We start from the raw sequence: 26671 nt of genomic DNA on the forward strand, positions 1-26671 counted from the left end.
TGTGTGGTGATTACTGCATTACATACACCTCAAACAGAATGCAGGGCCTTTACCCAGGACCACTGGAATTATGCGGTTTTGTATTCACTGCATTTTTTGCATAAATACGGCGTGCCTCACTTGCCACACAATCCATGATCTGATGCACAATTTTCAGATTTCAAGGAAAAATGAACGCATCAAAAGTTACTTACAAAACGCCAATTGCAAAGGCTAACTGGTCACCTTTCAATTGCTGATTGCTGCAGTTAGCTGTATATTGATGGGGTACAGCGTTTGATAGTAATAAATGGGCTAAACTGACAAAACGGCAAAATGATACTGCAACTGAATGTGCCACATAATTTGCCTTTTCTTGCCGCATAATTTAGTCAAACCGGCGTATAATTTCGTCCTCCGTTGCCACACAATGCCAGAAGCCCTGTGTTACCTCATCTTTGTTTCAGAGTTCAGAATTCCCCCACTAGTCGAAGCAGCAACATATGGGAGCCTCTGGACCCCAAGCGCACAGAATTTCATACACAAATTATCTGAAAAACGTACTTATAAACTGGTTTCAAAATGCGCCATTTGGCATTCATTCACAGCATTTCTCCTGGAGCCATGGTTAAAGTACGGATCACGTGACTGAAAGGGGCTGTGAATCATAGAAAAATGAAATAATTTGACCAAATGGAAAGATTACAAGCCTGAGTAGGGGTGTAGCCCTGCACTACCAAAGTGTGTCCAAATGTGAAACTTCGTTAAAAGTAGGTTTTTGACAGAAAGTCCTTTTAATTCGTAGACACAGTTCCTGTATTTTGAACAGGTGCAGCACCGAGGCTGGGTTTGCACAACACCTGGTGGGCACACATTCAGAACCTTTCTGAAGGGGTTGCCATCTCACTGTTACTACAGAGCATAGGTACTTAGCATGTGGGTACTTGGCATGTGTCTCGGTTGCTCCAAATAACTACGACCTGCGAAGTTATTGCTTCTTCTCAATGTGTGGAAAATGCAGGAATTTCAGAATGCTGGCGTGGAATGTCACCTGAGGGAGAATGGTGTCTGGACACGCACATTCACTCACTCACCCCTTGCACAAGCCCCTCAGTGAGGTGAGCACCCACTCCGGAGATCTGCCTCCTGGTCCGAGAGCGGTGAGACCTGTACTAGTCTGTCTGCCTGCTGAGTATGTCCTTTGATGGATGGAAGGCTGCACTTGCTGCCTCCGGGGGGGGGGGGGGGGTACTGCTTTAGTTCTCCCATCCTGGACCAAATCGGTGAGGAAGCAACACTTGCAATGCTGCTGTCTGCTTTGTATGTGTCCTGTGATGGAGAAAGCTTGCCCCACCTACATTTGTCCCCTGAAGGAGGGAAACTTACTCTGTTTCTGCCGAAGGTGTACCTGTTTTATGAAGAGGTGTTTCCACCGTGAGTGAAGGAGTTCCACTCTTTGTGCAGACAAATGATGCACAGAATGCGCTTGCATAGCACGTCCTATCAATAGGGACTTTTCCACAGCATTTGATGCGAGATGCCTTTGGTCCTGAGGAAACTCTTGTCCCCATAGGGACAATATTCCAGCACCAAACCATATGGGCAGAAAAGTAAAGCAGGGTCCATTGCTCTGCCCGTTGTTTAGGTCTGGCACATGCTGTGCTGAGAGACTACTGTTTACAAGTCAGTGGGCTTACAACCCACTCACAAATACCATTAGTTATTTTCCCAGTCAGTTTCAATTAATTAGCTCCTGTAGGCTTCTCTTACTTTCTTTTGTTAGCTCCTCCCTGAAGCATAGACCAAGTCCGTCTTATCCTCATCTTTGTTCTTCCTCGTCTTTTTTGCAAAGCACTATTTATTTTCTCTCATAAGCATTTCGGCATTATTCCTGGAAGTGTGAGCTGCTTTCCTACTTTTTACACAGGTTTATGACTTCTTATTTATGTTACTTTCACCCTATCTGCTGTCTGCACTGACGCTTTACTTACTTGTACTATCCTACACCACTCTACTCCATGCCACTCCATTCTACACCACTCTACTCCATGGCACTCCATTCTACACCACTCTACTCCATGCCACTCCATTCTACACCACTCCACTCTACTCCACACCACTTTACTATACGCCACTCGCCTCTAAGCCACTCTCCACCACTTCACTCTACACACTCCACACCACGCCTCTCCACGCCACTTCATTTCATGCCATCCCTCCCTGTCCCACTCTAGTCTACACTACTTTATTCTAGGACATTCCACACCACTTCACTCTGCTCTACGCCACTCTATACCTCTCCACACCACTCCACTCTTCTCTACACCACACCAAACTACTCTATGCCACTCCTCTCCAGTCTATGCCACTCCGGTATATACCACTTCACTCAACGTATTCTATACCACATCATGCCACTCCACATCACTTCTACTCCACACCACTTTACTATACGTCACTCCACTCTAAGCCATTCTACACACTCCACACCACTCTACATTGTGCCACTTTACTCTACTCCAGACCACTCCATACCACTTTACTCCATTCTTCTCTACGCCACACTACTCTCTACCAATCTACTCTACGCCACTCTAGCTTATGCCACTCCACTATATGCCATTTTATTCTATGCCAGTCCACACAAGGCCGCTCTACACCGTTCCATTCCACTCTACACCACTCCATTCTACTCTACTCTACTCCAGTCTATGCCACTCTACGCTAGCCTACATCACCCCACTTTATGCCACTCTACTCTAAGCCACTCCACTCCACACTACCCTGCGCACCCCATTCTATGCTACTCCATTCTATGCCACTCTACTCTATGCCACATCACTAACTTTTAGCCATGCTGAACAGCAGCCACGCTGGTGTACATGGCTAAAAGACTTTGAGAAAGCCAATAGCTCTTGCATAGGCGAGACATATTGGCTTTGCCAATGCTTGTTATAATGTTATGGTAGAGAGACAAATGGAAAAAATATTTTAGCTCATGCACACTCAATTTCAATATTGGTCTGAGTGTTTACCAAAAAGAAAACAGAAATGTCAACGTAACATTATCAAAACTAGGGAACCATAACTAGGAGGCTGCACAACCAGAGGACAGTGGTACTCGTGGATGTCTGCAGTGCTAGATGCAGAAGCGACGGATGAAGCATCCTACGCTAGGTAATAGGACACTGGATAGGTGGGTTCATCATCCTACAGCAGCAGGCGGATGTAGGGGAATCCTATTAGAGGCGTCGCTCTTTCTTCCAGGGGTGGTGTGCCTCTTGCATGTTTATGGTAACTCCTCCCACTCCCCTCTACTGTGTTGGCTACATGTGTTTTGCCAGCCCTGTATGTGAGAGTGAACTGTATCATGTTCCTCCTGCTAGTGCCACCTGCCATTTTCTTATTTTTTGCGTTAGGGAAAGCTGTGCTAGGACTGTCCATGTTGCACCCTTCTTGTGTTGTGGAGCTCGGTATAAAGCGTTTGCATTGCCAATGACTGTTTTGATGCATGGTGTAAATGGAAAAGTGAACACTCACAAAACATGTGTGAAGCGTTTAGATTTGGTTTTACAAGTGCAGCAAGCAGTTTTTTTAAATGAACGAGATGAGATGGCTTTGCAACATTTTTAAGCATTCCTGACAAGTGTCTCTTCGTCATGTGTAGCACCTTCAGCCAGAACTGGCATTTTAGCCAACATCACTTGGTATTCCGTGGCTTTGAAACAATTAAGTGTTACAGCAAAACTCCATATCCCACAATGCAATACACTGTTAGCTGAAAAGCGAGGAATGGCTGATATGTCATAGAGCACTAGCCAGGCTTGTGAAATGCAAAATAAAGGTGTGTTCCTAGCTTTCTACTTTCTTTCTTGAGGGTTAAACATTCCAAGGGGTGAGAGGGCACAGACAGCATTTCAAATGCAAATAGGAACATCTCATTGCTAATGGGATCACATTAATAATGCTTGGGGAAAGAAAACAGCATTCTAGAAAGGCAGAGTTCTAAAAACAGTGCAGAGAAACAGCAAGTAGGGGCAGGCGGAATTACGCAGTTACATGAAAACTCAGCCAGAAGCCACCGAGTTCTGCAAAATGGCAGAAATCTGCATGTCACGCTGCTCCTCTTGATTTCAGTGCCCATACTCCGGGCTGAAAAATCAGCACAAACAGACCATGCGGTGCACCAGAGGGCACTGCTTCTTGAGTTGGTTTGGCTACCGCTTGAGTTGATTTTCTATGCGAGCAGCAGCATCCTTACCGCCAACGATTGCAACCGCCTGCATTGGGACAAATCGCTCGAAAACCACGATAGGGGACACCCATTGTAGATCGCGCTCGCACTCGCATAATTAGCGTTGGCGAGCCACAAGTGAGAAAAATTTCTGCCACAAGCAGGTGGTGGAACTTGGCCAGAACTCTACGCTACTAGCCGAACACAAAATTCCAACAACACCGCCGGTGGAGGGGAATTTATCGCTAACAGAGATACTAAAAATGAAGAAGCATTTGCAATGCAATTGGTATCGCATTTGGTCGAGTTAGAGCTATTAGCGTTGTAAATTCCTAACTGGACTTTTCTTGCCACATAAATTGAAAATTGAAAAGTAAAACAGTTGGCAGAAAGAAGTCAATGCAAAGCGCCATGGCCGCCAGGAGCGTGAGCGGGAGAGTTATTGGCTCCCTGCCTGAATGTCTAGAAAGGATCGCAGCTGGGATGAAAGGCAAACCGAAACCAGAGGAGGGGCCATCAGACGTAACGGGAGGAAGCCGGACGTAGTGTGATGGCCAACAAAAATGTTCACTTAGTGAAATCGCATGGGAGGGAACTCAGCACACAAAGAAGGGACATTTCACAAAATGCACCAATAAGAATGAAGCATTTAATCCAAGCACAACAACGAATGAATAGCAGGAGTGGGCGTGGTTAAAAGCCCCCAGAGAGATTACAAGACAGAGCGCTTGCACGCTCGACCCTAATTAACAGGGTGCTGGCATCTCTCTTCCTAGCGCCTGCCTGAGACCCTGCATGGAAATTCGAGGACCGCCAGTGTGATGTACTTTAACTTTCGCATAGTGCTTTCATAACACTGCACTAGCGCCAAAGCGCTAATCTGGGCAGTCAGAGGCCTTCCAGGTTGTCGTGAATGGTTCACAGAGGACAGGATTATCCCAGCACAGAACCCTGCCTTTTTTACGCCGTTTTCAGGTGAATAATACGTTCACAACCACAATCCAAAATATGGGTGTCTGACCTCAAAATGTAAATCTTGCATTTTAAAAACGGACGAAAAACTTTACTAATTTCATATTCTGCACTGAAAACGCTTTGTAGGCTTGCCCTAGGGCAGTCATATTTTACATTTCAAGGATGCGATACTTGGTGGTGCAATTGTAATCCAACTAGTTGAATCCAGCTAATGCCACTGTGAGCACGTATACATTATTAAATACATATAACATATGTTATGTAACAGTTACCAAACAAGTCCATGTCGCCAGAAACACCATTTTCAACTCCTTTCAGAAAACGTTTTCTGGAGAGTTGTCCCGATTGCGTGAGTTGAAATGAGCCAAGACTACAAATCCCAGAATGCATTAGGGTGTTAATGAAAAGCCCAAATCAGATTGAACCGCAATGAGACCAAGTCATCTGTTCTCTTAAATTACATCTCTGTAAAGCAAGCAGACACAGGAGCACAGACAACGGTTGTCCTTTTTATTACTTGACAGTTTTTACGTATGCAAAGTGCATATTTTTTCAAACTGCATCTGAGAATTTTTTTTGTTCTACAGGAGGCTCTGTGGACATACTGTGTAATCCGCTAGATTATTTCGATTTTCATTAAATTCAGCTCTTGGCTTGTAAATTCATAATGCTACCCTTTCACAGCCTATCCCCCTCCCCCCAACCACCCCCCCATCAGATCCTTCATGTGCTCTACAAGTGAAGCATGTCGCCTAAGCAACACAAGTCATACTACACACAACGCCTTTCCAACCCCACAGCTCCGCAAGGGCGCCCAAGAACTGGTGAAAAGCGGATGAGCTTTGCCAGGGCTACGAGGCGCTATATAAATGCGGCTACATCATACAATACAAGGGAGACCACAAAACCAATTAAAGCCTGCACAGAATGCTTCTCAGCTGCTGCCCCTCCCCGTAGATGGTTTAAATATTTCCACTCAGTTCCCTCAGCCCTCTCTCCATTTACGCTACACACAGGCCGCCCCCTTGAACCGGCGAACACACCCTCCTTATCTCCCGGCCCTGCCCTCCTGGCCGCAGCTGGGTGTGAACTCCGCGGCTGAATGGGTTGATGAGTAAACACATTTCCCACGTGCAGCTGACTTTGGCATGCAGGGGTGTCGCTCGTGACACCCGGTGGGTGCTTACAGAGGAGAAGGGGAAATAATGATAAACAAGCATTGGCCAAGCCAAGAGGCCTGGCTCCTAAGTGGAGTGCCTCGCCAGACAGCAACACATCCTTGCACTCGGGTATGCGTCGATCCACTCACTGACTCGTGCATTAATCCACTCTTGCACCCAGAGTACAAGGCATACGGAGTCAACAAGCGCTTGCAAGACAGTTTAAGAGAACAGAAGTCAGAGAATGGTAGTGAACGTTTAGACAAAGCGGTGGGTGGACATCTTGGAAAGGTATTGTGCGCACATATAAACAGCATAATATCAGTCCACCCTGAACGGCCTGTTGCCAGCCCTGGGGCCTTTGTTGTAACTTTTCAGAACAAACAGATCAGGCTTTTGGCAACTGACGTCGCCTTTTCCAATAAACCAGTCTGGCCTACGGATTGTAATCACTGGCCCATCACTAGAACCTATTCAGGCCTTCTGTAGTAGGCATGAGCTTCCCCACGAGACAGCTCCAGGCATCCTATCATAACATTACAAATACGTACCAAATTGCATTTAGTAGAATTCTATAGACGTCATCCTAAGAAGGCCAAAATTTGAACATCTTGTATCTCCAAAAATTTCAGAAGGGGTAAAAAAAAAAACGGTAAAGACTTTACCCAGTACAGTCGTCTTTGATATTCAATGTAATGAAATGCTGCTATGTGGCTTTAAAACAGTGTAGTAACAATACACCAATAAAGCCTTTGTGCCTTTAATGTAGGCTTTTCACAATAACTAAATCAGACATGCTGCCTTTGTCATAACATTTCATAATAACCTGATCAGCCTGGACCACTGGCTTGCTGCCATAAACTACTGACACGCGCAATCTGAGTGGGGTCACCCTGTGCTCCCCAGAGCCGGGGTCACTCACGTTATGTACTTAAGAGTTCTGTAGGATCGGTTTGTAAAATGTATCTGTATTGAAAGGAGCCTCTAAACGAACAACCATCCTATCCGTACAATTGTGTCATTAATGCACGTGCACAGATACACAACCAAAACACCGGATTTCATTAAAAAACAATTTGGTCTCACAGGGGTTCATTTCACTAGAGAAATGAACATAGATAAGGGGTTCAAAGCAGTGTGCAAAGGCGCTCCTACAGTAAAGTATGCGTGATATGTAAATTCAAAAAAGTTGTCAGTTTTCGATTACATTTCTTCAGTCTGTCCACTGAATGCTTGTGGCTGATTCAAAATTCAATAGTGCAGGGTGGTGTGTTTAAAATGTTAAACAATTCTTTGCACCCAGGTGATTAACTGATCATGCATCAGTTTCAATGAATGAATAAATGTCCCCATTTGATAAACACATAGCCCAAAACTACTAACTTTTTTGTATTTATATTTGACATAATGTTTGCCAATAAACCAAAAAGACCGAGAGCTGCCTTTGACCTGACAGCGACACAGGCATACTGAAGTGCACGTATTCTAGCAGCCATCATGCATACAGTTATACATTTACATATATATCCGAAATTACAGATGGCAAAATAATATACAATTCTCTCAAAACGGCCTACTAAGGGTTTTTACAAAGGAAATCTTCGACCCCCAGGGCTTGTCACATGGGAGGATGAACACACAAACTCCTGCCACTAAGGTACTTCGGTAAACATTACCGCTGGCACAGCAAAGTACTAGGTCTCCCAAGAGGGCCTCACAAGGATGATCAGAGTGCAAATCTTCTATCCCCACAGATTCTCAGGGGGGGCAACCGGCAAAAAAGCCCTTGCCTACTTCAGGAAATTGTTAGGTTCCATCTAACAAAATACCTCTCTGCAGATTTTAATAGAGTAAAAATAATTCACTATTAAATGCCTATTGACTGCAACCTATCATCTTCACAATAAAAAAGTCACATCCACTGACTATCGCAAACTTACTCAGTGACTTGCCATCAAAGCCCCGCTATATTGAGCATACGGTTTGACAAATGGCAACCAGAGAACATACACTGATTACCTAGGAGAAGTTAAATAACATCATAGTGGTATGTGTCTGACCTCAAACAGGAAGTTCCAGCCATCAAAGTGGCAGGTGTCTGACTGACCTGTCATATACAATAGTCCTGCTTGATAAAGAACCAGCCTCAAACGCCTCCCTAAAGAACTGATCACACCTGGTTGGAGAGTAAGCACTCTTTCTGTGGAAGCACACAGCTTTCAACAAATCCAAAGCTGTACTCCGGTAAACCAACATCTGGGTGGAGCCACCGCCCCCTCTAAAAAACTCTTGAATGCTTTTTTTTTTATGACATAGGGTCACTGACAGCTATGCTGCCAAGCCAGACCTAAAAATCGACTAAGGCTCAAAGTTCTTCTTAGACACCTCCTGCAAACGAACCAAAATGAGAGAGTTGTAGGGAAGCCAAGGTGCTCTGGCTTGATTCCACCTCGTGCCTCCTCCTTCCAGGACCATACTTCTCCGTCTCTATTTCTCGCTCCTGCGGGATCTTCATCATCCCTGCTTTCTCCCTTTGTCACTGCATCCCTATCTGTGGCCTCTCCCTTCTTTAGCCATCCTTTTCTGCTTTTCTCTCTGGCTCTGTGTTAATGTATGATGATGATGATGACAAACCCCAAAAGTGATTGCTGGAGCCCTCCACAAGCAACCAGCAACAACTGAGCCCCAGTGTGGGGCGGAAAGGGTTAGGAGACACAGCAGGAAAAGGGCAGCAAGACCTTCCTTTCAGGTCCTAGTGCAGGTTCCCCATTTAACTTTATTAGTGTATTATTTTTGCACATTACAAGATAATTTTCAAGCATTGCAATGTACATTTCACTATAATTGAATCAAGATGAAAAATGTATGCAGAGCGCTTCTCTGCAAATTGTTTCCATGTACAATTGCAAATATGTGCAGAATTTTTCTCTTTGAAGTACATCATTTGGGAGAGATAGGGCCGAGCAAGGAATCAAACCTGAGGCAAGCCGGTATTTCCATAAATTAGCCTCCACGTACTACTAGTGCAGGGACATCTTTGCATGCTTCTCCCAAAGCTTGCAATGCCAGGGGGAGCTGCAGTGGGCCAATGGGATTATGTACTGGAGGCCAGAGGCCAGGCCTCCCAAGCAGATGGAGTTGTTGTGTGGCGGAAGCCAAGGATGGGTCTTCAAGGCACAAGCCCCAGTGGCTACTCCCTAACCGGTGAAGCATGGACATGTATTGCCTCCATCAAGATGCAAACCACACAGCACATTGTTACGTTCTCCCTCTCTCTGTTATCCTCCGAGTTAAAGTTTGATGATGATGAAAAATAAGGTATGGTCCTCAGAAATTACTCCTACGGTCACCCCCGCAACTACCGGCACAAACTGAGCACTCTGTAGAAGACTACATCCACTATGGCTTGGGGTACATTTTTGGTGTCCCCCAAAGTCAGATAAAGCCTCGTGCTCTATTGGTGAAACAACATAACTATGTGGAATAACTTCAGTGGAAGCAAAGATGTTGAAACCAACAAGGGAAGACCAGAAAGGATCAGCAACAAAAGTCAACTAAGCACTGGCAAAGCCAACTAAGTGGAGAACTAGTTGTGGTAGAACTTCTGGTATTGGTAGTGGTGGTGGAGGGAATAGCGGTGGTGATATTACTGGTGGTGGTACTGGTAGTCATGTGGTACTCTGGGTGGGGTGGTATTGGTTTAATATTGGTGGTGTGATACTGGTTGTGGTGTGGAATGGGAGGACCTCTACTGACAATACTTTCATTGGTGTTGATAGTCTTGGAAGTACCAGTGAGTGTTATAGTTGGCATGAGATGGGATGGGGGGGGCGTATGAAGCAAAGAACTGAATGTGACAAGAAGCGTGATGAATGAGTGTACTTTGTAGATGTAAAATGTTCCCATGTGCACTGCAATGTAAACATGCAACAGGAGGGGGAGTGACTCTCTAACAGTCACTAGCATGATGTGAGAGAGAAATATTCGTCTGGGTGGGCATCGGTCCACTCCAAATATTAAAAGATGGTTAACAAAATATCTTCATACGGCTAAGCAAGCAGTAGCCAGACCTAAACAAGGGCAGACAGCACAGATGTCCACATAATACAATATACAATATAAATAATGCCAATACCCACAGACTCATAGCTGTTGGTATCACAAGCAAATGACAATCCTTTGCCACATTTATATGCACTGTTAATGTTAGAGGGATGAGCGTGAAAATACCCCCTTTTCACAGTCAGTATCAAGGAAGAGAACTTTTTGGAAACACGTTTTCAGTGTAAAATATATTTAGAAAGTTTTTAATGAAAATATAATCGGTTTCCCGGTCCTATGCATGCAGATTTCTGAAGCACAGGCAACCTGCAAAAATATGGTTAAGACAACAGACACATTGTAATGGTAGTTATATAGCACCTACTACCTCTGAAGAGGCATTGAAGCACTTTGCTGTGAGTAGCCTGTAATGTGTGCAGCAAATAAATATGCCCGAGATATTTTGGGGAGGCATCCAGAGAGCGGTAAATATTCGCACATCAAGAGATTTACACCTTCTTTGTGAGTCAGCATAAAGCCTCTATTCTCTAGCAATAATGTCATGCACAGATGCAGAAGGAACCAAAATACAATGCGAGCGAGAGGCCATGCCAGCAACAGATGCAGATGAGATAAACTGCTGTGAAGCAGTCAATAGTACCTTATAGTGGGGGGTGTTTTTTAATAGCACCAGCCCCCACAGTGTTCTCATCACCAAGTGGATGAAGAGATATTCCTTGGTTAAGAAGGGCAAATATTATTTCCTCAACAAACAAAATAGCGCCTAAAACTTGACCCTTCTAAACGGATATCCCGTCCGCTGCATTACGATCCATTATATAATATGGAAATTGTGATACACCGGACTGGATATCCATCACATTTGTGACTGAGTAACTCTAAATCAGGCCCTACATATGCAAACTCAAGAGCGCGTGCTTCCAACTAAGACTGCTCCGGGAGATCCAATGTTTAGTTCCTGAACAGGACCTGATAACCCTTGTTGAATCTCTGGATTGAATCGCTTATTGGAGATCTTGTCTGATGTATATCCCTAACTTGTCTCTAAAAGCAGTTTTACATGCATTGATGGAGGTTTGAATCAGGTACACAAAAAAATGTGACCGTATCTCTCTGGTACTTTTAACATTTGAATGGGTTCCCGGAGAAGCCAGAAACCTACACGCAACTTCCTGTTTCAGACACAAAACCCCAAAAGCTTCTTCCCACCATAGCTTGGCCACAACTTAAAACATCAGACAAGAGGAGACTGATTTGGAGCAGTGGAATGCTGCACCTAGAACCTTTTCTTTCCAAGAATGATCATACAAGGACACAAACTTTTTCAGGCAGTGTGACAAGAATCAAGAACAGTCTCCCTCCAGTATCTGCTTCACTCCCTCATTAGACGGTTTCAAGAAGGAGCCCAAACTACATTTGTTCCAAAGGCACCTTCACATCACCTGTTAAGATACCTGGCCTGACATTTCTCTTACTGGTCTCTTTTTTCCTCATTTCTCTTCCCTTGTTCCTTTTTTCCTCCAGTCACCAGACCGCCCTCTCTTCTCCAGTTTCCTTTGCTACCTGATTCCCACTTGCAAACATTCTTCTAATCCCACTAGCTCATGGTATTAACAAGCAATTTTATTACACAATGTACTTTTGTGGTATACAAAAGAAAGCTTTCTTCTAGCAATGAATTGTTCATATGTAAACCGTAGGATATCTGCCTTTTCTAGGTTGTACCCCTGGATTTTTAACTTTATGCTGGACCCTATATTTTTGCTGGCTTTAGCACTCTGTGCACTTTACCCTTGCTAACTGGTTGTAAAGTGTCTGTACTTTCCCTTTAAGCATGATTGAATAGGCATACTCATATGTGGTATATGTAACCTTGATATAAGTCACTGGTATTTGGTAAAAATGTACCCAGGGTCTGGAAGTTAAATGCCATTATTGGACTGCAGCTCCTATATTGTGACCCACTATAGTAACAGTGTAAACATGGCTTCAGCCCTGTCACTGGAGCCTGACTACAGCAGCGTGAAAGCTGTAGTTCAACCTGCCAAAATAAACCCTTTTGGTGGATTAAAAACTTCCCTTTTAAATATTAATACCCCAATAAGGCCTTGTAGCCCAAAAAGTAGGAGGCATGGTATTCAAAACTAGGACTTGTAGAAATTTAGGGCCTCATTGCGAGTTTGGCAGAGGGGATTACCCAGTCACACTTGTGACGGATATCTCGCCCACCGTGTTACAAGTTCCATTATATCCTATGGAACATGTAATATGGTGAACAGGATATCTGTCATGTTTGTGACAGAGTAATCCCCTCTGCCAAACTCCTAATGATGCCCTTAATATTAACATGTCCTTACTTTGACTAGCACCTAAAAGCCATTTTCACTGTGTGCAGGTCTGTCTGGTCTATATAGAAAACCAGAGTACAGATTCAAATATTTATTGTGTATCTCAGGAGTGGGACCAGCTAGGAAAAAAAAAAAAAAAAAACTATTTGTGATGGCTATTAAAAATCCACTAACACAGTGAAGTCGGATTTTTAATAAATATTAAGGAAGAGTAACTTTTCCTTGGCAGAAGTTCTTGGCACCGGCTCTCCAACGCCTCCCATCTAGTAATTATGAGTGAATATGCTGACTGGAGAGGACTCTGAACCCCACGGAATATGCAGGCTGGGGCATCCCTTTTAAGTATCACATCCTGCTTGTGGGGTATGTTGTGTTCACAAATAACACTTGGGGCACACTTGGAAGTGGAGAGAATAGGATGCCAAGACAAATCTTGTGTAATTAATGTCTGATTACTGAAAGACTTTGCTTTGGTCCAACCATACTTCTGTCTCCGGGCTTATTGTGGGGACAGGGGCTGTCTCAAACTGCATATTAGTGTTAGATGTGGGAGGACAGTAGAATTACTATGGTACACCCTCCACCCCACACATACACAGCCCTCAGAGTCCAAGTCTAGTGTGGCCTAGGACATTTGCCTTTTAAAAAATTCCCCAAGTGGGGGAAGGTTAGCCCCTGGAAAGATTACCCCATTGGTTAAGGCAGTCGCGGCTTGTGGGGCGAGGTGGCTGGCGCGTGAGGGGGGAGGGGGCCATTACACAAAACATACAAATCAAATAAATTAGATAGTAAAATAAAAAAACACCTTACCTCCGCTCCTCTCCGCCGTCCGGATGCTGCAGGAACAGGCTCCCAGCCTGTCCTGCGGTCAATCCTGATGCTGTGAAAAGCAGCGTCAAAACTGGCTGGGACCGTCCAGCCAGGGTGCTCCCAGGCAGACTGGGAGCTCGTGCAGGCTGCCGGGCTTGAGAGCCTAGTGCGCATGTACGTTTGGCCGGCCCAAGATGGCCGGCCAAACATACATGCGCAGTGAGGGGAGTGCACAGTGCACTCCCCTCTGCTTGTCACCCCACTGTCGCTGCTGGTGGGCTGGAGAGCCGCCACTGGGTTAAGGTGTGCCCAGGAGTCATCCCAACATGTGCTTAATTTGTGCTGGTGTTCGCCACTGGCGATTCTTTGTAAACACATGTATAGATTAATCCAGTCCATGTTAAATTCTATTTTTTTGCAGAACTAATCAGTGGAACGTTAAACTATTTAACATACGTTTTTAAATGGATAAAACTAGCAGGTAGGCAGTGCTGTCACTGGCACTTGGCAGCAGTGGCAGGAGCTGTAAGCGATGCCAACTGCAGTGGACTCCTGCCACCTAACTTCTCTCAAGCTATGCACTGATCCCAACCCACCAGCGAGTGCCATGCATAAATGTGGCACCTCCAAGCAACCACTTCCCAGAACACATCCTGGACCAGCTGAATATCAGAAGAGGACTAGACCTGTGACCCAAGAGGAGCCCTGAAAGACTGGATCTGCTCCCTCTTATGCTCAGGACAAAGACTTGGACTCCAAGGGTCATAAGGCTGACCCCCTGTTCAAGCCACAGGGAAGCTACAAGAGGCCTTTTCCTAGAAGTAGCCAGCTAACCAGTGACAACTGGATCTGAATAGACTCTATTGTTGGTTTATGCCTGGCACCCTGCGAATCTCTACGTGCCTCCCCTTTACTTAAAGGACTAGGTCCAAAGGTAGCATCTTTGACCAGGATGAACCTGGTTGGTTTATCTGATCCACGATCCATCGCGAACAACCTCAAATTGCTCATTGGTCCAAATCTTCAAGACCTATGGCTATCATTGGTGGTTTGTGATTTTTGCTGACATTTCTACTCAAAAAATGTTTTTATTCATATCTCTGGTTACACTTAATGGATTTTTGTCATTTTTGTGTCACTTTGTTCATTTGATATTACTCTATTTTTCTAATTCGGCTTAGAATTTTTATCGTTTTTTTATATTGATGTTATTACTGCTTTAATACTGCATAAATACTTTACACATTGACCCAAGTTAAGCCTGTCTGCTCTGTGCCATGTCTAGCAGGGGGATGAGCTCAGCCTAATTTAGTGACTTTCAGGGTTCACCCCGACATGGGCTGTGAATGTTCCTTGAGGTGGATAGTCATCTACCTCAAATAATAATAACATGTTTTACATAAATTATTCTCAGGCTTATTCCTGCAGGTATTTTGCCATGCATTTTTGAGTTTGTGCTCCAAAAACTGCTAGCAATTTTGTTTTCTATTTGCACCTTGCTGTATGTATGTGAACATTTTGTTTTATCAATCCCCTGTAGATATGTAATCTATTTGCAACGGTATTACTATATTTCTTTTTCTCCTTGTTTGATATTCTTTACTCTGTAAATCATGAATCTATCTCTATAGAGCTCTCCAATGCCTGGGCACCACATTTGTGCTACATAAAACTGCATAAAGAAAGAAACAACGTAAGCCTCTATGCAAAAAGTGCTTCCAGTAGATAGTTGTCATTTTATTGTGAGATCAATGGTACTTTCAGACCTAGATGGCGGAAATGCCAGCTTTATTGATTTACCCAGACATTGCTTCCAAGACCTAATGCTTCAACACTGGCAGCAGCCAGAGGTTTACGTGCAACTAGGAGCTCTGTACTTTGACATTCCCACAGTTTAACAAGCATTGGCAAAGCCAATAGGTCTCACCTATGCAAGAACTATTGACTTTGCCAATATTTTAGCCATGTTGTTCACCAGTGTGGCTGCTGTTCGGCATGGCTAAAACTGAGTGGCATAGAAGAGAGTCACATGGAGTGTTGTACAGTGGAATGGTGAAGAGTAGAGTGAAGTTGCAGAGAGTGTCATGCATTGGAGTCGCACAGAATGGAGTTGCGTAGATTGGAATACACTGGAATGACAACAAGAACAGTGGACTGGAGTAGAGTGCATTGATGTAGAGTGTTGCAGAGTATAGTAGCATAGAGTGCAGTAGCATTGAGTGCAGTTGTATTGAATTCAGTGGCTTACAATGCAGCATCGCAGAATGCAGTGGCGTAAGTTGGAGTGGTGAAAAGCAGAGTGGCATAGAGTGCAGGGTAGAGTTGAGTGGCATAGAGTGCAGTGGCATAGAGTGGTGCAGAGTAGAATACCATGGTGTAGAGTGAAGTGGCATAGAGTTGAGTAGCGTAGAGTGGAACTGTGCAGAGTAGAGTGGCAGAGAGTTCAGTGGTGGAGAGTGCAGTGTAGAGTGGCGTAGACAGCAGTGGCCTGGAGTACAGTGATGCAGAGTAGAGTGCAGTGGCAGAGAGTGCAGTGACAGAGAGTGCAGTTGTGTAGAGTGTGCTGGTGCAGAGTACAGTGATTAAGAGTATAGTCACAAAGTGCAGTGGCATTGGGTGCAGTTGCATTGAATTCAATGGCGTACAATGGAGCGTTGTAGAATGCAGTGACGTAGATTAGAGTGGTGCATAGGAGTGGCGCACAGTGGCATAGAGTGCAGTGGCACAGAGTTGAGTGATGCTGATTAGAATGGCACAGAGTGCAGTGGAGTAGAGTCGAGTGACAGACTGCAGTGGCATAGAGTAGAGTAGCATATTGTGGTGCAGAGTACAGTATAGTGTCAAAGTGCAGTGATGTAGAGTGGATTAGCGTAGAGTGGCAGAGCCTTCAGTGTTGCAATGTAGAGTGGCATAGAGTGCAGCGATGCAGAGTAGAGTGCAGTGAGAGAGTGCAGTTGTGAGGAGTGCATTGGAGCAGAGTGCAGTGGTAAGAGCAGAGTGGCGTAGAGTGCAGTAGCGCAGAATGACGCAGAGTGGAGAAGAGTGGCGGCGACGGCAGTGTAGAGAGGAGTAGAGTGGTGTAGAGAGTAGTGATTTGACAATATTGTTTCATTTCAGAGCAGAGTGCAGCGACACTGAGTGATCCTGTGCAGAGTGCATTGGAGCAGAGTGCAATGGTTCAGAGTAGAGTGGCACAGAGTGCAGTGGCACAGAATGGAGTAACGCAGACCAGAGTAGAGTGTCAGCGAGTGCAGTGGCCTAGAATAGATTGCTTAAAGGTAGAGTGAAGTGGCGTAGAGTGGAGAGGGGATGGGTAGAGTGCAGCTGCACAGATTTAAATAGCGTAAGTGGTGTAGAGTGCAGTGTGCATAGAGTGGAGTGGCGCAGAGCAGAGTAAAGTGGCGTGAGTGCAGTAGCGCAGAGCAGATTCTTTCAGAGTAGAGTGAAGTGGCGTATAGTGGTGCAGGGGAAGAGTGCAGCTGCGTAGAGTGGCATAGAGTGTAATAGCGTAAAGTGATCTAGAGTGTAGCTTTGCAGAGTAGATTAGAGTGGCATAAAGTGGATGCAACATAAAAAAGATAAACTTTATGTCTGCTTTTACCTGCAGTATCTCCAAGCCTGGAAAACACACTCCTTTTTCACTTTGCTTACCCTTTCTTCCCTACTAGGTTTCAACAAAGAAATAAGGACCATTTTTATTCCAAGTAGTCGTTGGATAGTAGTTAGATTTCTGCTATATATTTCCCCTACTGATGGTATTCTCTGGGTTAATGCGCTTGACAAAGGTTGGGGGCTCTGGGAGCATGGGAGGCTGTAAGGTTTTAGTGTTGCTTTTGCGGTTTCAAACTACTGTTGTTAAACCCTACTCTTAACGTACTGTTCGTCTAATCCCTTCTGGATTAAGAGTGGCTGAACACCATGTAAGCCATGTCATAAAATTTGCACTTAATCGAAAATTTACACTAAACAAATAAAAGCATGCCACCTACTTCACAACAAAAATACCCAACCATGGCAAAAGAAGAGTGGGTTATCTTTGAGAGATACACGACTTTGAGATATAAACAAGTCGATGTTTGCTGCAACACTGAGGTGAGCATCTTTTTGGAAAATAGTAAGTCAATCTTTGGTCTCCCTTAGTGGGTGAGCATTCCTGCAATTTCGGTTTTTTTTTTGGTTCTGAGGTGAAATAGTGTGAGAAAAGCATTGCAGGTGAGGAAGTGTGTGTGGGAGGGGGGTGACAATAAAAAAAAATTACATTATAGGATCGAACTAAAACAATCCATCTTTGTTCTTGAAGGACAATCTTTCAACCGTCTTTGAATGGCTTAGTTCATCCCCATTTTTTGGTCTTCAAATCAAACTTCATCGGTTTTGGTATTAAAATCCCTTCCAAAGCCACACACATAGAGGCAAAGTTTGTTTTCACCCTGCCTTTTCCAGCATGGGGAAGAGGTCAGGATTTGCCAATATTGTTTCATTTCACTTTACCCCGGCACTGAAGATCGGCAAGTGTACTCCCAATACTGTGAATACTGCCTCCTCACCAAGCATTATTCACTGAGGGATTCAAGGGCCTTCAGAGCCCCACGGGTGCCCTTGACACAACCTGTCTGTCTGCTTCTGAAAGCACATGCTCTTCTGGTTGCACTGAGATCCTGCACAATTTGGAGGCACGTGACTGGATCCTGTTTCTCACAAAGCTACTTAACTTCAGCATACACTGAGAACCTCATGCATCGCATATTAAACGGCCCTTAATAAGATTCCAGTTATTCCCTTGGGTTTTCCTGCAAATATTAAAATGCTTCCGGTTTTGTTCATTTTCAGAAAGTGATCACTGCAACTAACTCTGCAAAAGAAAGGCAATATTTCTGAGCACCAACTACATGCTTAGGAGCTCAAGTAGCCGTCAATCAAAAACATAATTAGAATGAGTCCAGCATCTTTCGGACAGACTCACCATGCTCGGGTTTCCATAAATCCTGGCTAAGTAAACTTTTTAAGCCGTCCCTTGGCAAACATACTGTTCACATTTTGACCAGTTTCCAACTCAACATACTGTACAAGTGCCTACATCACTCCTCAAGCCAACATCACCTACAAGTGTCTATTGTACACATGTTTATCTTCCTCTGGTGAAATACACTGTACAAAGGACTCCATCATCCTCTTAATCAACACACAGTACACCTGGTCAATGATTTTGTTAAAAAGTCTGTATCACCCCACAGCCAAACATACTGGACTAAAGTATCCATCACACCCCGGCCCAATATGTTGTACTAGTGTACACATTGTGTCAAGAGTCAATACAGCATAAGAATACCACACACTGGCAGAACACATTGTGGAAGTGTGCTCATCACTCCCTGGACAACATACACAACCCAACACATTGTAAAAAATTCCACATCATCTCCAAGCTCATTGTACTGCGTCTCCGTCATCCCTGTCCAAACGCATTGTACTAAGGTCTCCATCATCTTCAGGGAACATACATTGTGTAAAGGTTCCTGTCATCCCCTGACCACATCCACTGTACAAAGGTCTCTGTAATCTTCTGGGCAAACACGGTGTACAGAGGTCTCTGTAATCTATTGGTCGAACATGCTGTACAAAGGTCTACAATGTTCTTGAGAAAAAACAGTTTTAAAGCTCTCCACCTTGCACTGGTCAAACATGTTCTACAAGGGTCTGCATCATCCCTTGGGAAAATGTAAAGGTTTCTGTCATTGCCTCAACAAAAAGCATCGTACAAAGGTCTGTCTCATCTCTAAGGTAAACTGCTGCATGAAGGTCTCCATCATTCTGTAGTCAATCACCTTGCAAAGTGGTCTCTGTCACCTCGGCAAAAGCATTGTGGGAAGGATGAAATCTACCCAAAGCCAAAAGACGTAATATTATCCCAGACAAACACATTATATACATCAGGCTCATCATGTTTAGGACAAACACATTGTACAGGTACCATAAGCTCCCAGTCCAACATATTGCACCCGTGTCTCCTTGTCCATCAACCCAACTAGTCTGCAAGCATCTCAATGGACCTTCAAGCCTTTGCTTCTGTCCCCATCATTCACCGGTCAAGCACAAGGCCCCGTTTTCATCATATCCATGCATTGAAAACCGGCCTTCATCGGATCCCTGCGAGCAGACTTGTCTTGTTCAGCTCCTGCATGCATCCCATGTCTCTCAGCTTTCTGCAGGAGGTCCCAACTTCAACTCCCTGGAAACTTCATCTGACTCCTACATGTTCCTGCAGATAACTCCTGCCACTTATAGCTCCCTGCAAGGTACATATAACCAGCCACAGCCCATCTCCATCAGGCTCCTGCAGGCAGCCCTGGCTGCCCTCATGGACCAAGCCTCCGACTCCTGCCTTTTCAGCTTCCTGCACACAAGCCCCATCCTCCCATCATCTACCTGCAGACAGACCTATGTCCCGGCACCATCTGCTTCAACACTCGCTAAAGACAACAGACCGAGTTTGCACATGGCATCACTGCGGTGCTAGCCTTCCTAGAGGCTTACTGCAGCAGGCGTCTGTACCCTCCACACAGCCATCATGCAGGAGCCTCGGAGTGTAGTCTAGCTGTGTCCCCTGCCTCCTGACAGGCCCTACAGCGTCCCCAAGTCACAGCATCCGGCCTTGCCTTCTCCACCATCACCACCAGCAGGATGCGCACCTCCTGCATATGGCAGGAAATACCAGCTTCACGCCGCCTCTCCTTTCCTGCAGCCCTACTCCTGATCCGCGCAGCAGTCCATGCGCCCCTCATCGGATTCCGGGACACATGGTCTAGACTCCCTGCGGTTTCTCATGTGAACGCGCCACTTGGGATTCTCATTTAACCCCGTAGAGCAGTCTCAACACCCACTTCCCACCTTCGGAGACTTACTTGACCAGCAGCCATAGCCCTAAAATACCTGCTGCCTCCCCAGCTCCCTGTAGAGGGAGTCCCTATTGGCTCCTTACAGATATTCCTGCAATAACCGCTCCTGCATGAGGAGTTCCTGCAAACTCTACTTTCTGCCCATCTTCTGACTCCTGCATCAGTTCATGCAACCTTACTCCTGACCATCTCTTGGCTCCTGCATCAGCAATTCCTGCATTTTCTCTTCTCTACATAACTTCCTTCTACCCCTTCAATGGCTCCTACAGCTGCAGTCCCTGCAACCTCTCCTCGCTAACATTCCCTTTTGCCATTCTCTTGCCTCGTGCATCAGCAGTTCCTGCTGTCTCGCCTCCAAGCATCTCCCCTTACCGCCCTGCTGCGCTAACCATAAATCTCCCCAGCAGCTCCATTAGCTCTCCCCAACTCCCTGCAGCTTCTCTGAGGCAGTTCCTGCAACTCCTCTGGCCGTAGCTTCATCTTTCAGAAGTAACTGCGGCGACTCCTTTCCTCTGGTCGTAGCAGCCACTGTATACCCTTTACAAGCCACTGCAGCCCCCCTTTTCCTAATCTCTGCAGGAGCTACCCCTTGCATCTACCATCTACAGACCCTGGGAGGTCAGCCTTATTTAGCAGTATCTGCATCAACAATCTCTGTGGGTTCCTGAAACCTCAGCAGTCCCTAAAAAAGGCTGTTACCTCCTCAGCAATGTTTGGCCACTTCCTCTGCCCCTATCCTCAACAGTCCCTGCAATTCTCTCCGGCAGTCCATTCAAACTCCGCTCCCCTCAGAAGTCCCTCAGCAGTCCCTGCTCCTCTCCTCAGCAGTCCCTGCCCCTCCCCCAGCGGTCCCTGCAGGCAGGCCTTCCCTCGGCAGTCCCTGCCCCTCACCTCAGCAGTCCCTGCAGACAAGTTTCCCGTCACCAGTCCCTGCAGACATGTCTTCTCAGCAGTCCCTGCAGACAAGCCTCCCCTCAGCAGCCCCTCCCCCCAGCAGTCCCTGCAGACAGGCCTTCTCTCAGCAGTCATGTCTCCCCTCAGCAATCCCTGCAGTCAGGTCTTCTCAGCAGTCCCTGCAGACAGGCCTTCTCTCAGCAGTCAAGTCGCTCCTCAGCAGTCCCTGCAGACAGGCCTTCTCTCAGCAGTCAAGTCTCCCCTCAGCAGTCCCTGCAGACAGGCCTTCTCTCAGCAGTCAAGTCTCCCCTCAGCAGTCCCTGCAGACAGGCCTTCTCTCAGCAGTCAAGTCTCCCCTCAGCAGTCCCTGCAGACAGGCCTTCTCAGCAATCCCTGCAGACAAGTCTCCCCTCAGCAGTCCCTGCAGACAGGCCCTCTCTCAGCAGTCAAGTCTCCCCTCAGCAGTCCCTGCAGACAGGCCTTCTCAGCAATCCCTGCAGACAAGTCTCCCCTCAGCAGTCCCTGCAGACAGGCCCTCTCTCAGCAGCCCCTGCCCCTCACCTCAGCAGTCCTTGTAGACAGCTATCCCCTCAGCAGTCCCTGCCGCCCCCCAGCAGTACCTGCTCCTTGCGCTTCTGCCAGCGGCCGCAGGGGCTCTCCTCCAGCACTTCGCTCTCATCCTCGCTCTCGTCCTCCTTTCCCCCGGACAGACCCCGGTCTTTCTCCGAGGAGGACATGATGCAGGGTCCGGGTGCGCGGGAACAACGCGTCCGCGGGTCCCGTCCGGGGAAGAGAGATCGTCCGGCAGCGAGCGCAGACCCACCCCGGCCTCCGAGGCTGCGGGCGGACAGACACACGGACGAATGACAGCCTCCAGCACCTCTGGCGCCAGACCCCAAACTGGGCCACGCCCATAGCAGAAATCTGGGGCGCTGATTGGCCGACCACAGATTCAGCCACGCCCACAGAACGCAGCCTCCCTCTGGCAGGCGGGCTCCTGCAATCAGCCACGCCTACGTGCCACGGCCGCGCCCTCTGGCTGGCAGCCCTCAAGAGTCAGCCACGCCTACAGAATGCAGCCCTGCTTCTGATAGGCCGGTCACGAGTTTGAGCCACGCCCAGAAGGTCAAGATGAGTTTTCTTTTGGGACGAAGACAAGATGCAAAATTAAGATGCATTTTTTAAGCCCTGGCCACAAAGCTACGCCTTTTTTGAGGATCCGCCCTAAACGCCCAAGGAGTGCTACCAGTCCCGCCTACCTCGGCAGTACAACAGATGGACTGTGTATGTGACGTCCGACCGCTCATCTGCACCAGGCCGCGCCCACCCATTAAGCCCCGCCCACTCAGAGTTCTGATTGGGCAATACTGCACACTCCGTCTACGCCCGATACGTGCTGTGCATCAGGTCAATGACCCCCTAACTCGCGCGAGCAGAAGCTCTGTGTAAACATCAATGGAGAGCACGTTCCACAGACGACGCACATTTCAACGTGCCACGCCCCTCGCACCCTTGAGTCCACTTCCCTCCATCTCAATGCGTGGTGACGCAACCCACCCGTGACAATCCAGAGAATGCGCGCTGGAAAACAAATTGTTTTCATTAGCAATAATCGCATCCCTGCAAGGCTTTAGTCTGTTTTCATTTTAACACAATATTTTAGACCTTTCAACTTTGAAAGCTAAAACTGATGGTGGCCTTTGCCCTGCAAATATCGTTGGCATGCCGTGCAGATTCAGGCGTTATTCACCTCGTTTAAATATTTGGGACATTTGTGCGTTTTCAGTTTTAAGAGCCGATTTGTGTTACAGGAAGATGTTTGTAGTGGCAGCAATGAGGGAGGCGAAGCGGTTGTATTGCATTAATCTCTCTTTATTTGTGCCGTAAACAATATGGCCCACGAGGAGCCGCCGGGAGCACCACCGCCAGCCCGAGTCCCCTGCGCTCCGCTTTCCCCGTCCTCCTCTCGCCGCCCCCGACGTCACAACCATCCCCGATACCGGATTGGACATGACGTCAGGAGGCGACCTAACATAGAGGAAGGACTACATTCTGTTCCCCGCGTCTCGTACGTTAACTCACGTACGACATCTCCCCTTTTTAACAGAACAAGAAACCTATGGAACTTCATCTCATAACAAAATCTTCGAACCTCTTGGGAGCTCGGATATGCCTCATTGGCCTGCTCGGAGTAATATACTGGGGTGAACCCACCCTGCCAGCGCCTGTACCATCTTGGCCTGAACTCATTACGTTGTGACTGTCGCTCTTCGCAGTTTCGGGGCTGCTACCATTCCGTCCTTCGGCATCCACCAAGCCGCGCCATGCTTTCTCACACCGATCTGCACTTCCATGTCCGATCCCCCCCGCATAGATGACGTACTCCCACACTCATCATCACCAGTGACTGCATCCCTGGCCTCGTGACTTTGCCACTCATACATATCGTCCGTGCTCTAGGCCTCACACACACGACTACCTCTCATGATGATTTCCTCTTGACCAGCCTTGAGCCTGACGATGTCGTCCTTGCTTCGCCACCCCCCTCCTTCCAAACAGACTGCTCCTCTTGTCACTCCTTGCACACGTACAGGGGTTTGAAATACAGATTCTCCTTTCATCACCTTGTTAGGCTTCTTCACCAATACCCAATCCCCCTGCACTATATCTTTAGCTTTGGCTCTGTTCACAATGTCAGCATACCGCTTGTTGCTTTCCTGTTTAGCCATGATTCTTTCTTTGACTCTCAAACTCTCATCAGGTACCACCTCAATTTCCTCCCTCATGTCATACCACTTATTAAATTTGGGGGTAAGCTCACTCATACATCTTCTCCCTCTCATCAAGTAGAACAGAGTGTGTCCCGTAACTTCATTGGGCGTGTTATGAAAAGTGTGCACCTTGTCCGCCAGAAACGCTTTCACATCCATGTTGGAGGCGACTGCCTGTTGCACGCCCTCTTTGAGGAACCTATTCATCCGCTCAACCTGCCCATTGCTCTTCGGGCTGTACAGCGGGGTCTTCTCCTGCTTTATCCCTAACCTGGACAGAAAATCCGTCATCTGCCTGGACACCAGCTGGGTGCCATTGTCAGACACCATGATCTTCGGCTGCCCCTCAATCGCGAAAATTTTCGTCAACGCCTTGATCACTCGGTCAGTGGTAACCTCCCTGACGAACTTGTAGTGGATCCATTTGGAGAAGTAATCCGTGAGAACGATGAGATGTCTACCATCATCTGGCAGCAGGGTAAATGGGCCCGCGAAATCAATGGCAATCTTGTTCCATGGGCCAGCAGGAATGTCCACCAGCTGCAGCTCCCCTTTCGCCGTCTTCCAGTGCTTGTCGGCCCTTAAACACGGTCCGCACCGATCTATGAAGCTGCTGACGTCGCTGCACATCCCTGGCCACCAGTAGTACTGCTTGAGGAGATTTTTGGTAGCGGTACTGCACGGATGGCCCTTATGGGCAATCCTGATTAGCTTGTCTCTCAAACCTTCCGGAGGCACAAACAGCTCGTGTCTCTTCACAAAGCCGCCCTCGATGGTGAGTTCGGAGCTAACCTGTTGGAAACTCCTGAGTGCTCCGTGCAAGTTCCGGACCGGGGGCCAATGAGCCGTCATGTGGTCCATCACCCTTCGAATAGTCGTGTCCTTCTCCTGAGCCGTCAACCATTCCTCCTCAGATATGGATCCCTCGCAAATGGCTGTTGCGTCAACCATTGCCACCACGCATTCCGTGTCATCCAGGGAACCGTCCTCCTCACCCGTGACCGGCATGCGCGATAGGCAATCCGCCCTGCAATTGAGGCCACCCTTGATGTGTCTGATGATGAAGTGATATTCTTGCAACTTGGACAGTAAACGTAGGAGCCTCGAGCTGGCTTTGCCATTGCCGCGTCCTTCACCGTCCATCATGTATATCAAGGGTTTGTGGTCAGTGACCAGTTCGAACTCCCTGCCCCACAGATAGTTCCTCAGTTTCTCCACGGCCCAGACGCACGCGAGCGTCTCCCATTCGATGGTGCTGTAGTGCTTCTCTGCATCGCTCAATGACCGGGATATGAATGCAACTGTGTTCTCCTTCTTCCCTTGGAATTGGCAAAACACTGCGCCGATACCCTTGGCACTAGCGTCAACTGTGATCACGTTCCGGAGATCCTTGTTGTACGGCTGTAACACTGGAGCCGCCACGATGGCCTGCTTGACGGATTCAAAGGAAGCGCTTTGTTCCTGTGCCCACATGTATTTTTCGTTCTTCCGCAGCAGTTTCCTTAGAGGCTCCACGGTGGTCGCGTATCCTTGCATGAATTTGGAATAGTATTCACTGAGTCCCAGGAACGATCGTATGGCCCTCACTAAGTCATCTTTAGGCGCAATGCCATTTGGGGTAAGCACATGCCCTAAGTATTCGATCTTCCCTTCCATGAACTTGCATTTGTCCTTGGAGACCGTCATCCCCCTTTTATCCAGCACCTCCAGCACTCTGCCTAGCAGCTCCAGGTGCCCCTCCTCATCTTCCGTGTGGATCAGAATGTCGTCCTGGAAGGCTTCAACTCCCTTCATATCGCAGAAGAGAAGGTCCTTCAGCTTTTGGAAGACGCCCGAGGCCGATGCAAGGCCGAACGGAAGACGGACGTACCTGTATGCTCCGAACGGGGTAATAAAGGTGGTCAATTCCTTGGAATCCTCCGTGAGACATACCTGGTGGTATGCGGACTTCAGGTCTATCAGGGTGAAGAACCTCGATCCAGATGTGGAAGATAATATCTCCTGAATGTTGGGCAGTGGGTGGCAGTTCACCAGGATATTTCTGTTCAAGGATCGCAGGTCTACACACAGCCGAATGTCCTCTGTCCTCTTCTTTTTGGACACCACGATTGCGGACACCCACTCTGATGCACCTGCTTCCTCTATTACTCCTTCCATTTTCAGCCTATCCAGAACAGCCTTCAGCTCCCCTCTGACCGAAAGGAGAATCGTTCTGACCTTGTGCTTAATCGGCATGGCACCCTCTTTCAACCGTATGGCATGCACAAATCCTCTTACACATCCTACCTTGTTTTCAAAAACGGAATCAAATTTGTCGAGAACCTCAGCTAGTCCTTCATGCAAATCCTCAGGCTGCACGTAGTTGACCCAATCATCCCTCAAAACTATGGGATCTTCAGCCCCAGGGACTAGCATCACACCCAGCTTCGCCAGGTCCTTCCACCCCACAAGGCTCCTCCCTTTTTCAGCCACATATATCTTCGTTCTCACCGTGCGCCCTCGAAAGGTGAGGGAGTCCCAGAAGTACCCCCTCATCATTATG

At 47.1% G+C, this 26671-nt stretch overlaps 1 protein-coding gene across 1 annotated transcript in view; it reads right to left on the reverse strand.

Annotated features, from left to right (window-relative positions):
- Window positions 1-22259, reverse strand: part of NRBP2 (nuclear receptor binding protein 2) — a 236567-nt gene extending 214308 nt beyond the window's left edge. Inside the window, exon 1 of the mRNA XM_069220969.1 lies at window positions 21979-22259. Within this exon, the coding sequence (XP_069077070.1) occupies window positions 21979-22095 (117 nt within the window). The 5' untranslated portion in view covers window positions 22096-22259. The remainder of the gene's footprint in view (window positions 1-21978) is intronic.
- Window positions 22260-26671: the final 4412 nt, after the last annotated feature.

The sequence above is a fragment of the Pleurodeles waltl genome, chromosome 2_2 (genome assembly GCF_031143425.1).
Source record: "Pleurodeles waltl isolate 20211129_DDA chromosome 2_2, aPleWal1.hap1.20221129, whole genome shotgun sequence".
NCBI classification, from domain to species: Eukaryota; Metazoa; Chordata; class Amphibia; order Caudata; family Salamandridae; genus Pleurodeles; species Pleurodeles waltl.